General features: G+C 48.3%; 1 protein-coding gene across 1 annotated transcript in view; it reads left to right on the forward strand.

Annotated features, from left to right (window-relative positions):
• The window catches only part of DRC12 (dynein regulatory complex subunit 12 homolog), a 142,416-nt gene extending 129,667 nt beyond the window's left edge, over positions 1-12,749 (forward strand). Inside the window, exons 5-7 of the mRNA XM_078682181.1 lie at positions 2,214-2,306; positions 5,401-5,531; positions 9,486-12,749. Coding sequence (XP_078538307.1) covers positions 2,214-2,306; positions 5,401-5,531; positions 9,486-9,614 — 353 coding nt within the window. The 3' untranslated portion in view covers positions 9,615-12,749. The remainder of the gene's footprint in view (positions 1-2,213; positions 2,307-5,400; positions 5,532-9,485) is intronic.
• Positions 12,750-13,381: the final 632 nt, after the last annotated feature.

Raw genomic sequence — 13,381 nt, forward strand, 5'->3', positions numbered from 1 at the left:
GGATGGCAATGGTGATGTCTGGGGCGGAGGAGGCGTTCATCCATGTTTCTGTTAGGAAGGCGACGTCCGGAGAGATGGTGTCTAGTAGATTCCATAGGTCAATGGCGTGCCTGTGGATCGATCGGGTGTTGAGAAGGATGCATTGTAGGTGGTTGGGGTCGGGAATCTGTGGTGTGGTCGTGGCGGAGTTGTTGTCGGAGCCGATGAATTTGCAGGAGTAGCATGAGAAAGGTCCATGGGTGTGTCCAGGAGCGGCTTGGACGCAGTTGGGGGAGCGGCCGGGGTTAAGGGCTAGTAGGGTGGTGGCATCGTAGGAAATGCGGGAGGGCTGGGCAATGCGAGGGCCAGGGGGTCTGGCGCTGGGCGCGGTCCAGGCGTAGACGGGCTTACCTTTGGCGCACCTTCGGCGTGGCCGTAGCGCGTGGACGCTGCGCGTGGGGACATTGGCCATTAATGGATGGTGGAGGGGGCGGAGTGTGGGAGGGTCAGCTGGGAGGCGGGATCGTGGAGGCGGGTCAGGGGATATCACAACACCAAAATGGAGGGCAGAAACGAAAGTGAAAACTGCGAGGGCACAGCACAATGCACGCCAGCAAGCAGTCTAAGGCTCCTAGGTACAGCAGACTAATTCTCCACTAAAAGCGCTATTCACCAAGCAAAGCACAAAGCGCGATGTAAATGATTGATATAAAAGTATCCTAAGCAGCTACAATACTCGCTGTTGTAATCACAGCGCTACAAGCACGAAGCGCGGTAAAATGAGTGATACAAAGTATCCTAAGCAGCTACAATACTCGCTGTTGTAATCACAGCGCTACAAGCACGAAGCGCGGTAAAATGAGTGATACAAAGTATCCAATGCAGCTACAATACTCGCTGTTGTAATCACAGCGCTACAAGCACGAAGCGCGGTAAAATGAGTGATACAAAGTATCCAATGCAGCTACAATACTCGCTGTTGTAATCACAGCGCTACAAGCACAAAGCGCGGTAAAATGAGTGATACAAAAGTATCCAAAACGCTACACCAGCAATATCTTCTAAGCGCGGTTTATCTGTTTGGCGCTACAATACCAGGCGCAGTCTGTAGGTCTGTAGGTGCAAGGGGCTTCAGCTGCGTTGTAGGTGCTGCAAATCTATTGAGCAGGGGAGCGCCGGGGAGCGACCGTGTAGGATGGAATCCAAGGGCAGATAAAGTATCGGGCTGTAATTAAAAAGCGTAATATTCAAGTTTCCGCTTGGTGAGGACTATGGTCACACTCCTGTAGTCCTCTGGTGTTGTGAAACGTATTTGAGCTCGCCCTTTAATTTGGTGGCTTCATGGTGGAACTGAAAGTGGAGTGTTCCTCAAGTAGACCTGTAAGGTGTTTGTGGGACTCCTCCCTCAAGGGGCAGTTGAAATCCTGAGCAACTGTGGAGACTCGGCGGGGTCTCACTCTGACTTGTCAGAAGCATGACGTAAAAGAAAAGAATTGGTTGCCAAACCATGTTAATTGAACGACCTGTAAATACTTGTTGCTGCTACCACTATAAGGACAGCTCCAGCTTTCACATGGTAGGTGTCAGCTGTTTGGTGAGCTCACTGCTAACACCTGGATCCCCCGTAAGCTAACCCGACCTGTGCAATCATTGAACTTGCGACACAATTCTATCCACAAAAAAGTTGTTAGTGTCCTTTATTGTGTCTTGTGCATAGTTTTGTAAGATTATTTTTGTCCTGAAATCCTACCGGGTCTAAGGGTAGCAATGCTATGTGACAAGATAAGAACAAGATTTGAAAGCCTATTTGCAGAAAGGGAGCACTCAGAAGGATACATAAAATAAGGTATGGGCCACGGAAGGGACACATTCAAGCTGGACAGCCTAAAACAAATAAAGCCAGCAAACAGAAAGCAACCAAATGTGAGTTACACACAACAAACCCAATGGTAAGCAATGGGCTAAATGCATTCCTAGGGAAGCTTTCAGAATTTCCCCCAGATGCTGTCAGGAGACATGTCTGGTAGGTTTCGAGCTAAAACAGCCTTTCTTCTACCACAACAGCTCCACTAGCGGATTAAAGACGTATCTTCCTTTTATTAACCCAACAACCTCATAGTTAGACAAGACCACTTTATGCAAATCAGAAAGGCAGGTGAAATGCTTCCACTATCCATATAACACAACTCTAAAAAGCTTCAGGATTTGACCTCTTCCCTTTGCTTTCCGTTCAGAGATGATCCGTCAGTACAAGGAGCTGCAGCTGGAGTCCGAAGCCCGGATACAGGACCTGGAGACCCAAGTAAACCTCTTGCAGGAGCAACTAGGTGTGTATGGAGCTCAGAGAGGGAAGGCGGTGGACAGGCAACCTCCAGCACTCGCTGTAGTAAACACCCAGGGAGTTGATCTCATAAGGACCAGGGGTGGGATAAATCCAGCACACAATGGAGTTCCACACACAGGGGCCTGAGAGGAGCTGTAGGGTTGGGAACGACCCTCCCTATCCTGCCAAAGAAACTCAATAATTTCATCACACAGGGGCCAAGTGAGCCGGGGCTCCCTATGGCGTAAAGGCAGGAGGGGGTGCCACCCAAGAGATCTGATCAGGAAAACGTCCTACAGATGCTAAAAGAACAAGAGTTTGTGTAGTAAGGGCAGCAAACTCCATGCAGGGTCTGTGGGAGAAATAAAGGCCAGACTTTAACTACTCGGGGACCGTAAGTGGGCCTAGCTCACCGTAAAGGTACGATCCCTAGTAGAGAAAAAACGTGTATCTACTCCCAGTCCTTTATCTCTACCACCAGCAGCAGGTATTCTGTAAAGTTAGCTCATTTCAGGATGTCAGCTGGGGTTTTGAGGTGCACTGTGACATCATTCACCGATGGGCCATTTAAAGCGCAATGATGGGCTCAGCCGGAGAGGGTCATACATTATTAATACTGGATTTCTCTGGGTCATGGCGCACAATCCTATGCATCATAGATACACCAGGCTAATCACACTACACTGCAAATGCTTGCTCACCCATACAGCCCGGTGCAGATGCTCACACACAGGTATGTAGCCCCTAGTGCAATGCTCACACACATGCTTACAGTCCTTGTGCAGGTGCTCACACACTAGCAGCTAGCCCCTAGTACACAGGGTCACATACATACATACAGCTGCCAGTGCAGATTGTCACATAAACGCCTACAGCCCCTAGGGCAGATGGTCACAGTCATGCATACAGCCCCTGGTACAGGTGGTCACATACATGCATACAGCCCCTAGTACTGGTGGTCACATACATGCATACAGCCCCTAGTACTGGTGGTCACATACATGCATACAGCCTGTGGTGCAGATGGCCACACGCACACCTACAGCCCCTAGTGCAGATGGTTACGTACATGCCTACAGCCCCGACTGCAGATGATCCCACATACGCCTACAGGCCCTGGTGCAGATGGTCACATCCATGCATACAACCTCTAGTGCAGGTGGTTACATACACGCCTCCAGCCCCTAATACAGGTGGTCACATAAATGCATACAGCCCCTAGTGCAGATGGTTACATACATGCCTACAGACCATGGTAAGGATGGTCACAGTCATGCATAAAAACCTCTAGTGCAGATGGTCACATACATGCCTACAGCTCATGGTGCAGATGGTTACATTCATGCATAAAACCTCTAGTGCAGATGGTCACATACATGCCTAAAGCTCATGGTGCAGATGGTTACATTCATGCCTACAGACCATGGTGCAGATGGTCACACACACACCTACAGCCCCTACTGCACATGGTAACAAACACCTACAGCCTGTGGTGCAAATGTTCACACACTCTCCTACAGCCCCTAGTGCAGATGGTCACATACATGCCTACAGCCCCGACTGCAGATGATCCCACATACGCCTACAGGCCCTGGTGCAGATGGTCACATCCATGCATACAACCTCTAGTGCAGGTGGTTACATACACGCCTCCAGCCCCTAATACAGGTGGTCACATAAATGCATACAGCCCCTAGTGCAGATGGTTACATACATGCCTACAGACCATGGTAAGGATGGTCACAGTCATGCATAAAAACCTCTAGTGCAGATGGTCACATACATGCCTACAGCTCATGGTGCAGATGGTTACATTCATGCATAAAACCTCTAGTGCAGATGGTCACATACATGCCTAAAGCTCATGGTGCAGATGGTTACATTCATGCCTACAGACCATGGTGCAGATGGTCACACACACACCTACAGCCCCTACTGCACATGGTAACAAACACCTACAGCCTGTGGTGCAAATGTTCACACACTCTCCTACAGCCCCTAGTGCAGATGGTCACATACACGCCTACAGCTCATGGTGCAGATGGTCACATACAAGCCTACTGCTCATGGTGCAGATGATTACATACATGACTACAACTCATGGTGCAGATTATTACATACATGCCTACAGACCATGGTGCACATGGTCACACACACACCTACAGCCCCTACTGCACATGGTAACAAACACCTACAGCCTGTGGTGCAAATGTTCACACACTCTCCTACAGCCCCTAGTGCAGATGGTCACATACACGCCTACAGCTCATGGTGCAGATGATTACATACATGCCTACAGGCCCTGGTGCAGATGGTCACACACACTCCCACTGCCTGTTGTGCAGATGGTCACAGACACGCCTACAGCCCCTACTGCAGATGGTAACAAACACATACAGCCTGTGGTGCAGATGTTCACACACTCTCCTACAGCCCCTAGAGCAGATGGCAAAACGCATGCATACGGCCTCTAGTGCAGATGCTCACATACACGCTTACAGTCTCTAGTGCAGATGGCCACACGCATGCATACGGCCTCCAGTGCAGATGCTCACATACATGCTTACAGCCCCTAGTGCAGATGGCCACACGCATGCATATGGCCTCTAGTGCAGATGCTCACATACATGCTTACAGCTCCTAGTGCAGATGGCCACACGCATGCATACAGCCTCTAGTGCAGATGCTCACATACACGCTTACAGCCTCTAGTGCAGATGGCCACCCGCATGCATACGGCCTCCAGTGCAGATGCTCACATACATGCTTACAGCCCCTAGTGCAGATGGCCACACACATGCATACGGCCTCCAGTGCAGATGCTCACATACATGCTTACAGCCCCTAGTGCAGATGGTCACACGCATGCATACGGCCTCCAGTGCAGATGCTCACATACATGCTTACAGCCCCTAGTGCAGATGGCCACACGCATGCATACAGCCTCTAGTGCAGATGCTCACATACACGCTTACAGCCCGTGGTGAAGGTGCTCACACACCAGCCCTACATACTCCCTAGAACAAACGCAATATCTCTCCCCACTGCAACTGTACCCTAAATGCATCAACTCCCTCCTACATATTCTCACACAACAGGAACTTGCCAGAGCGAAGTGCAGGCGCTGCGGGAGGAGAACGAGCGAATTCTAGTCGAGAAGGACGAGGCCATCGAGGTGCTGGAACACAAGATCAACAGCATGGAGACCGAGTACGAGAAAATCCTGCACGTGAGTAGAGTGTGAGCGGGCACTCGCGCCAAAGCATGTGCAATTCAATCAATCAAGAACATTTGTAAAGCGCGCTACTCACCCGTTAGGGTCTCAAGGCGCTGGGGGGGCTGCTACTGCTCGAAAAGCTAAGTCTTGAGTTGCTTCCTGAAGGAGAGATGGTCCTGGGTGAGTCGTAGGTGGGTGGGGAGGGTGTTCCAGGTCTTGGCCGCCAGGTAGGTGAAAGATCTTCATCCGGTGGTGGTTCTGCGGATCCGTGGGACGGTGGCGAGGGCGAGGCTGATGGAGCGGAGCTGGCGGGTTGGCGTGTAGAACGTGAGGCGGTTGTTGAGGTATTCGGGGCCCAAGTCGTGGAGAGCCTTGTGTGCATGGGTGAGGAGTCTGAACGTGATCCTCTTGCTGACGGGGAGCCAGTGCAGGTTCCTCAGGTGGGCGGAGATGTGGCTGTGTCGGGGGATGTCCAAGACGAGTCGTGCTGAGGCGTTCTGGATGCGCTGGAGTTTTTTCTGTAGTTTGGCGGTGGTCCCAGCGTAGAGGGCGTTCCCGTAGTCCAGACGGCTGGTGACGAGGGCCTGGGTGACGGTTTTCCTCATTCTAGTGGGGATCCAGCGGAAGATCTTACGGAGCATGCGGAGTGTGTTGAAGCAGGAGGAGGTAACGGCGTTAACTTGTCTGGCCATCGTGAGGGAGGAGTCAAGGATAAAGCCCAGGTTGCGTGCGTGGTCCGTGGGCTTGGGTGGGGAGCCCAGAGCAGGGGGCCACCAGGAGTCGTCCCAGGCGGAGATGGAAGAGCCGAGGATGAGGACTTCCGTCTTGTCTGAGTTCAGTTTCAGGCGGCTGAGATTCATCCAGTCTGCGATGTCTTTCATTCCGTCCTGGAAGCTGGCTCTGGCGGAGGTGGGGTCGTTGGTGAGGGAGAGGATCAGTTGGGTATCGTCGGCGTAGGAGATGATGTTGAGGTTGTGCTTGCGTGCAATGGCTGCGAGGGGGCTCATGTAGTCGTTGAAGAGGGTGGGGCTGAGCGAGGAGCCTTGAGGTACGCCGCAGATGATCTTGGTGGCTTCTGCGAGGAGACGGACTCTTTGGGTTTTGTCGGAGAGGAAGGAGGTGATCCATTCCAGGGCCTTTCCTTGGATCCCGGTGTGGCGGAGGCGGGTTGTCAGGGTGCGGTGGCAGACCGTGTCGAACGCGGCCGAAAGGTCGAGCAGGATGAGGGCGGCAGTTTCTCCATTGTCCAGCAGGGTCCGGATGTCGTCGGTGGCCGCGATGAGGGCGGTCTCGGTGCTGTGGTTCGCTCGGAATCCGGACTGCGATGGGTCGAGGGAGCCGTTCGTCTCCAGGAAGGCTGTCAGCTGTTTGTTGACGGTTTTCTCATTGACTATTGCAGGGAAGGGGAGGAGCGAGATGGCAACTGACAACTCGGCACTGCAAACAGAGAGCAGAGCCATCCCTCATCTTACACTGCTATCACAGTTATTGGAGGGGAAAACAAGAGCAACATCTCTCCCGGAGGATAAAAACATCCCATTTCGAAAGCCATTCACGTCCTCAAACACAACATACCCCGATGCAATGGCAATCTTTGGGCTATGGCGTCCCCAGTGAGTGCTATGTTACATCTAGCCCACACTGCCCAAAAGAGTTGTCTTCCTGTCCTGTACACATCTACCTCTTCCTCTGTAGGACAGCCAGGGGCATAGCTTTAGGAGGGGGCTGTTTTAGGTGTAACATCCACCTAATAAATGGATTTCTGGGAAATATTGGATACATGTGCTTTCAGTCTGGTAATGGTGAGGTGTCTGTTGGATTTAACAGGGAATTTTTACATACAGATAGACAAAAACGCACTCTTCCCCTCTCTGTTTTGAAAGTCTTCAAAAATGTTGCCCATTGTACGAAATATTGTATTTTCTCTCACTTAGTACTCTTACCAATATGCATTCGTCTCCCTTTCCATGGCTCCTTTAGCACCTCTCATGCGCCCTGCTTGCCGTAAGGTGTATTTTAACATTATATGCCAGCACACTTGTTGGAAAATCTGAAGCTCACCACGCCCCAATCGTAGTGACCAAGCTATGCCCCTGAGGACAGACGCAGCCTCATGTCCTCCTTAGTCTTCCAAACTATGGTCCTTGCCTTGATCAAATCGCACATAAGGCTCTTGAAGGTCGTTTCAGATGAGCTCCTCTTAGGGCACACATCTAAGACTGAAAGCAGGGAGCGGAACAGGAAATGGAGGGGCACATTTACAAGCCCCTATCGCCACCACAACATCACTTTTCTAGATGTGGTGGCGATAGGGGCTTCACAAGGCGGCGTTTAGGCACTTAACTTGGCTTAAGGCATCGTTAGCATGAAAAAAACGGGCAATGGGTGTTGCTGTGGGCACTCCACCGCAACACCCATTGATTTTGACGCTGCCGCATATTTACAACGGTGGCGTAAATATGGGGCAGCGCCAAAATTAAGACCAGGGAAAAGCTGCTATTACCGTGGCACAAAGAGTAAAAATGTTTAATTTCTCCTCATTTTTGCTGTTTCCATTTGTGATACGTTGTGCAGCACACATAGAAACAAAAAAAAACAATTGATTGTTTATGTGCAGGAAGGTGCCCCTTCCTGCACATAAACAGTGATTAATAAAAGATTGTGTTTTGCAACTTCAAAACGCCATTTCAGATTGTTTATGTGCAGGAAGGGAGACCTTCCTGTACATAAACAATCATTCCTCTCAACGTAGGCACCCTTACACTGTGGTGCAAGGGTGCCTGCATTGGCGCTACGCAGCTGAATTAGTGCCAACACAGGGGAAACACAAGGTTGCACTGTATTCTTTTAAATACAGTGCAGCCTTGCGTTTCAGAAGTGGCAGAGAGTGTTGTTAAGCCAAGGAGGCTAATGCTGCGGAGGAGGATGGACGAAGGGAGACTGGAGGGCTCGGAAGAACAAGAACCCAGAGAGCAAACAGGAAATCACCAATGAGACTGAAAGCCCAGGAGTCACACTTACATTCAGGGAGTGGTGCAGCAAAATCGGGGTGTAGAGAGGTAAGCAAGCAGCAGGGAAGAACCTTCTGGGGTGCGGCAGGCAAGAGCGGCAAGAGAGGAACATAGATAGGAAGACAGGGGCCTGAGCGGAAGGAAAGAGCTCACAAAACACAAAATCCTATTTAAGACATTCTCATTCCTCATATATCATCAGTCATCCCGTATTCTTCACCCCTAATGGGTGAGTGATTAGGGTGAGGGATGGTGGAGGAGGGGTGAGTGATTATGGATGATGAATGAAAGATAATATGAGGCATAAGGATGAAGAATGAAAAATGATGGATGTAAGATGAGGGATGATTGAAGAAAAATGAGGAGTGATGGATGAGGAGTTATGGGTGATAAATGAGGTGTGAGAAATATGAATGATGGTTGAAGGATGAGGGATTATGGAAGATGGATGATGAATGAGGAATGATGGATGAAGAGCTCTTAAAATGGGTTCTGTACAGAAAGCTGATTGTGACAGAAAATCGGAGTTGAAGTCGGTACAGGACATGTAGCGATGTTGGGTAGGGGCCCAAGGTTCCTGACGTAGCCAACCACACACTGTCCCGCGGTTGGCAGCAACGTATTCCTTTAAGTGGTAGGTTTTATTGTATATTTTGTATATGCACAAAAAAAGTGGTTCTGAGAAGTAAAAAAGTCAAAAAGAAATTGACTAGTGAAACAAATAAATAAATAAACTCGTGATGTTATAGTAAACAGACCGTTATGTTTTATTCATATAGGTGTTAACAAAAAAATGTTGAAAGTCAAGTCCAGTATCGGCATTTGTGTTGTTTATTACTAATAATCCCAGGCATGACTGACACAGCAGAGCTGGCGCTCCGTTCATCCAGCTGTCGCTGCTGCCTCCTCTTCCTCCAGGTCTGACCGCTGTCTCCTCTTTTCCTCTTCCTGACAGGACAGCTTGGATGGGCTTCTCTCCAAACTGGCAGTGGCCAAAATGCAGTGGACCGAGCACGCCACATCCATCCACATGGCCTGCAAGCAGACCCTGCATGAGTGTGGACTCAACCCCTTGGACATCTAACCGGTGGAAGGAACTAAGGGCGCGGACTCTTCAGCTTCTGCATGAAGCACCCAAGACAGCTCTGATGTGGACTCCGGCCGCAGAGGCTCAGGAACATTGTTCTGCTTAGGCAGCAGGCACATGAAAGAAGGACACCCAACTCAGACACACGTCCTCCAGGAGAGACGATACGTCTTGCCCGGGGTGTGGAGTCCTACACTAGAGAGACAGTAATGCACCATGAGATGGAGACAACTGGAAAGGCAACCATACTCGAAGAGGGTGTGGCAAGATACTCAACGAGTTGATAGTAATTGAGAAATGAAAGCCATACATCAGAGATGTATAGATTATAAAGGAGATTATAAAGAAGAAAGTAACTCCACCATCTTTTGCTCCAATCTATGACTGCTCAGGATCATTCAGTTTATGCAAAATATCTCAACGTGGACAACCCAGTGAAGTGAAGGGCTAAGTAGACTATGATCTTAGGATATACGACAAAGGGACCTACAGAGCTGTTCAAATCTGCCAGCTCAATGACAACCATAAACTGCGTGTCCGTCTCTCGCACCTCATCATCCACAACACCGCTAGTTCTACGTCCCATAGCACGTTAGCCACACTTCAGTGGTCCTCAGTCGCGTAACTTAGGCCCCTGCAGTCCCGAGCTCCAGTAGGCACCCTCAGCATAGTACCCTGGCCTGAGAGCTCCTGATTGAGTCTGGAGGGGGGGCCCTCCTTGTACCTTGCAAGGGGGCCCCCTCAAGTTTCGCTACACCACTGGTTGTCCTCATGTACAGCATTGAAACACTTCCCACATAGGATCAAAACAAAGACAACACAGTTCCAAGCACACACTACATAGTGTAGCATGCTAGCCCTATAGGAAAGCACTTGAGTACCCCCATAGGGATACTAGGCGCTATATAAATGTTGCAATAGTAAGTGCTATGTAGATGTTGCAAAATGATAAAATGCAGTTGTATACCAGATGCAGTCATACACAGTAAGGGGTATGTCATACATCAGAGAGGCAATCACAAGCAGAGGGGAAGATATGTGTGGTAGTTTTACACCAGAATGGCAATCATAGTCATAAAATCTTCATTTCGATATTGATATCATAAAAGATGAACATTATTTAAAAAAATGGGAAACATAACATTCCATTTGTCCACTTCTATTACATAGAAATACATCAGGGGATATGGTAATTAACTTAGTCCATCCATTAAAAAAATAATTTAAATATATTTTTGTGTTTTAAAACATCCATGATAACACTATTACAAAGGGTTAAAAAGTAAAAATCCAAGGACCATGAACATTTAGTATCCCAGAAGGAATTTATAGCAGCAAAATCTTAAAATATTTCTAAAACACAAAATCTCATTGTAAACTTACTTTGCGTGCGCGTATTATCCACATCCAATGTAGCAATTTAGCGACAGCTAAAGCCGCGAGCTCAGAGCTATTGGTTTTAAGAATTCTCAAGGCCTCACAGCCAGTGGTGATGCCCATCTGTAAACAGATAGGCTACAACCACGTCTGCCTTGGGGATTTGTATTCTGGGCAGATAAACAAAATATAGGCTATACTTTCCCGATGTGTAGGGCAAAAGGGACAGCTGGGATTATAATTGGCATTCCATTTAGAAGTAAAAGAGTTTACAGGAAGCGTCCCTACCCTAAATTGGTGGTACCTCTTCCTGTCCCCTGGACCTATAATAAAGTCCCAGTATCCCTCAAGAGCCACTTCATGTTTAAGTTCCAGAAAGTCGTCTGTGAGTGAGGGGCCCGTACAATTCCAGAACCTTATCGATGAGACCAGGCTCCAATATAACTCTCTGAAAACTTTCCTAGGGGGGAAAGAATTTGCTACAGAATGGCAATCAAACGCTGTAAGAAGGAAAACGGATATATCAGAGAGGCAGTCATACTCTGAATGGGGAGAACATCACAGGAGCAAAAGAAGTAGAACAGTGGCTATGATACACCAGAGGGCAAAGCATACACTCTAGGAAGGAAAGTCATACGACATACGGGATGGGAAACCATGCAAAAGGACACATTCCTAGAGAGGACTGTGACTTATTTGTCATCTTACACTGCAAGAGAGTACACCACAGGGACAGTCATACACTGAATGAGGGAGGGGACAAGATTCAGAGGAGCAATCGTAGAATACTAAGAGGATGTCATATGACATAACTGTATGACAATTGAACACTACAGAGACAATCGTACTTTGTAGTGGGAAAAGTCATACGTCGGAAAGGAAATTGTCCATCTTAAAACTGAAAGTCTTACAACATAGTGGTAAAGGTATATCTTAAGGGAGAAAGTCATACATCGGAGTGCCAAACATACACCTCAAGGAGCAAAGTTAAACATCATAGGAAATCATGCACCTTATGGAGGGAATTCTGCACCAGAGGCAATCATACACCTTGGAGCAGATATCCATGCATCAGAAACACAGTCATACATCTTAACGGGGGAAAGCATGCATCAGAGAACCCACTGTCCACCTTAGGGGAGAAATGTATAAATCAGAGCGGCAATTACAGCCCTTGATGAGGATAGTCCTATATCAGAGAGGCAAGTATACACATTAGGAGAGAAAGTGATACGTCAGAGAGGTAATCAATACACCCTGAATGAACTACTGGAATCAAACTCTTCTACTGTCAATTGCAGAGGACCACATTCAAGTCCGTCATTGTTCGTGCTCTGTGCCACTCTAGACAGATACCAGCCATATGCAAACCAGCCGAGACTGTTGGCCATAAAGGGACAATCCATCCCAGACTGCTTCGCCGTGTCCCCCCAGAAGACAAGCAAGCACAGTAGAGGGGCGTGTGGGTGCACTGTCTTACAGCAAGAAATGGACATGGCTGGTTTTATAACCAATGTATGCTTCAGTTGATTGCATCTCGCTGTTTTACCCTTCCTTGATGCAGCACTTACTTTATCCCATCAGGGTCACCTCGTGTACATTCAAGTGACCTCATCTGGTCCTGAGGCTTGGCCTGTTGTTTATCGTCCACATTTTCTTTTTGGTGCATGTCTGTATTTACTGTGAAGCGCTCTGATACCCTCGGGTCCAGCTAGCGCTATACAAAACTTCAATAAATAAATAAATAAATCTTTACAGAGTTCCAGACGGGCTTGTCAGAGTCAGTGATTACAAGATTCAAAACAGTTTGCATATGAACTCATGTAGGCCTATGTATCCTGAAGTGGGTAGGAATATGTATTTATGGAATATGTAGCAAAGTACTTTGACTTTCCTTGCAATCACTTCACAGCGCTATATGTTGCATGACACGGCATACCCGTTTATCGCAATCGTGAGGCACCAGTGGGGCAGCGTTACTCAGAAGAAGCAGTCATGCATAAGAGAGACAGTCATTCACTAGACCGACTGCCATACAGTGAGAGATAGTCATACTGGGACGCTGCTTTACACGAAATTGCAATATTGAACCAGAAAGTTTATTAGGCACCAGCTAGTTCTTCCCTTGCTGGGGGCGATGGTCAGGGTCACTAGAATAATGCGGCAGGAAAGGGCCAAATTATGCGGAACGGTTGAGTAAATTATGTGGCAAGAAAAGGCGCTTTATGCAGCACAATGGGGCACATTTTGTAATAGTACTACTTCATTATTTAATCATTTTAAAAATTGGTAATACTCTGGGCATTGGCTGCACCCCATTAGTACCAGTTTTACATCCAAACATAACAATATGCAAAAGAAAGGTGACACGTCCAGTTTTGCAAAGG

The sequence above is a fragment of the Lissotriton helveticus genome, chromosome 3_1, assembly GCF_964261635.1.
Source record: "Lissotriton helveticus chromosome 3_1, aLisHel1.1, whole genome shotgun sequence".
NCBI classification, from domain to species: domain Eukaryota; kingdom Metazoa; phylum Chordata; class Amphibia; order Caudata; family Salamandridae; genus Lissotriton; species Lissotriton helveticus.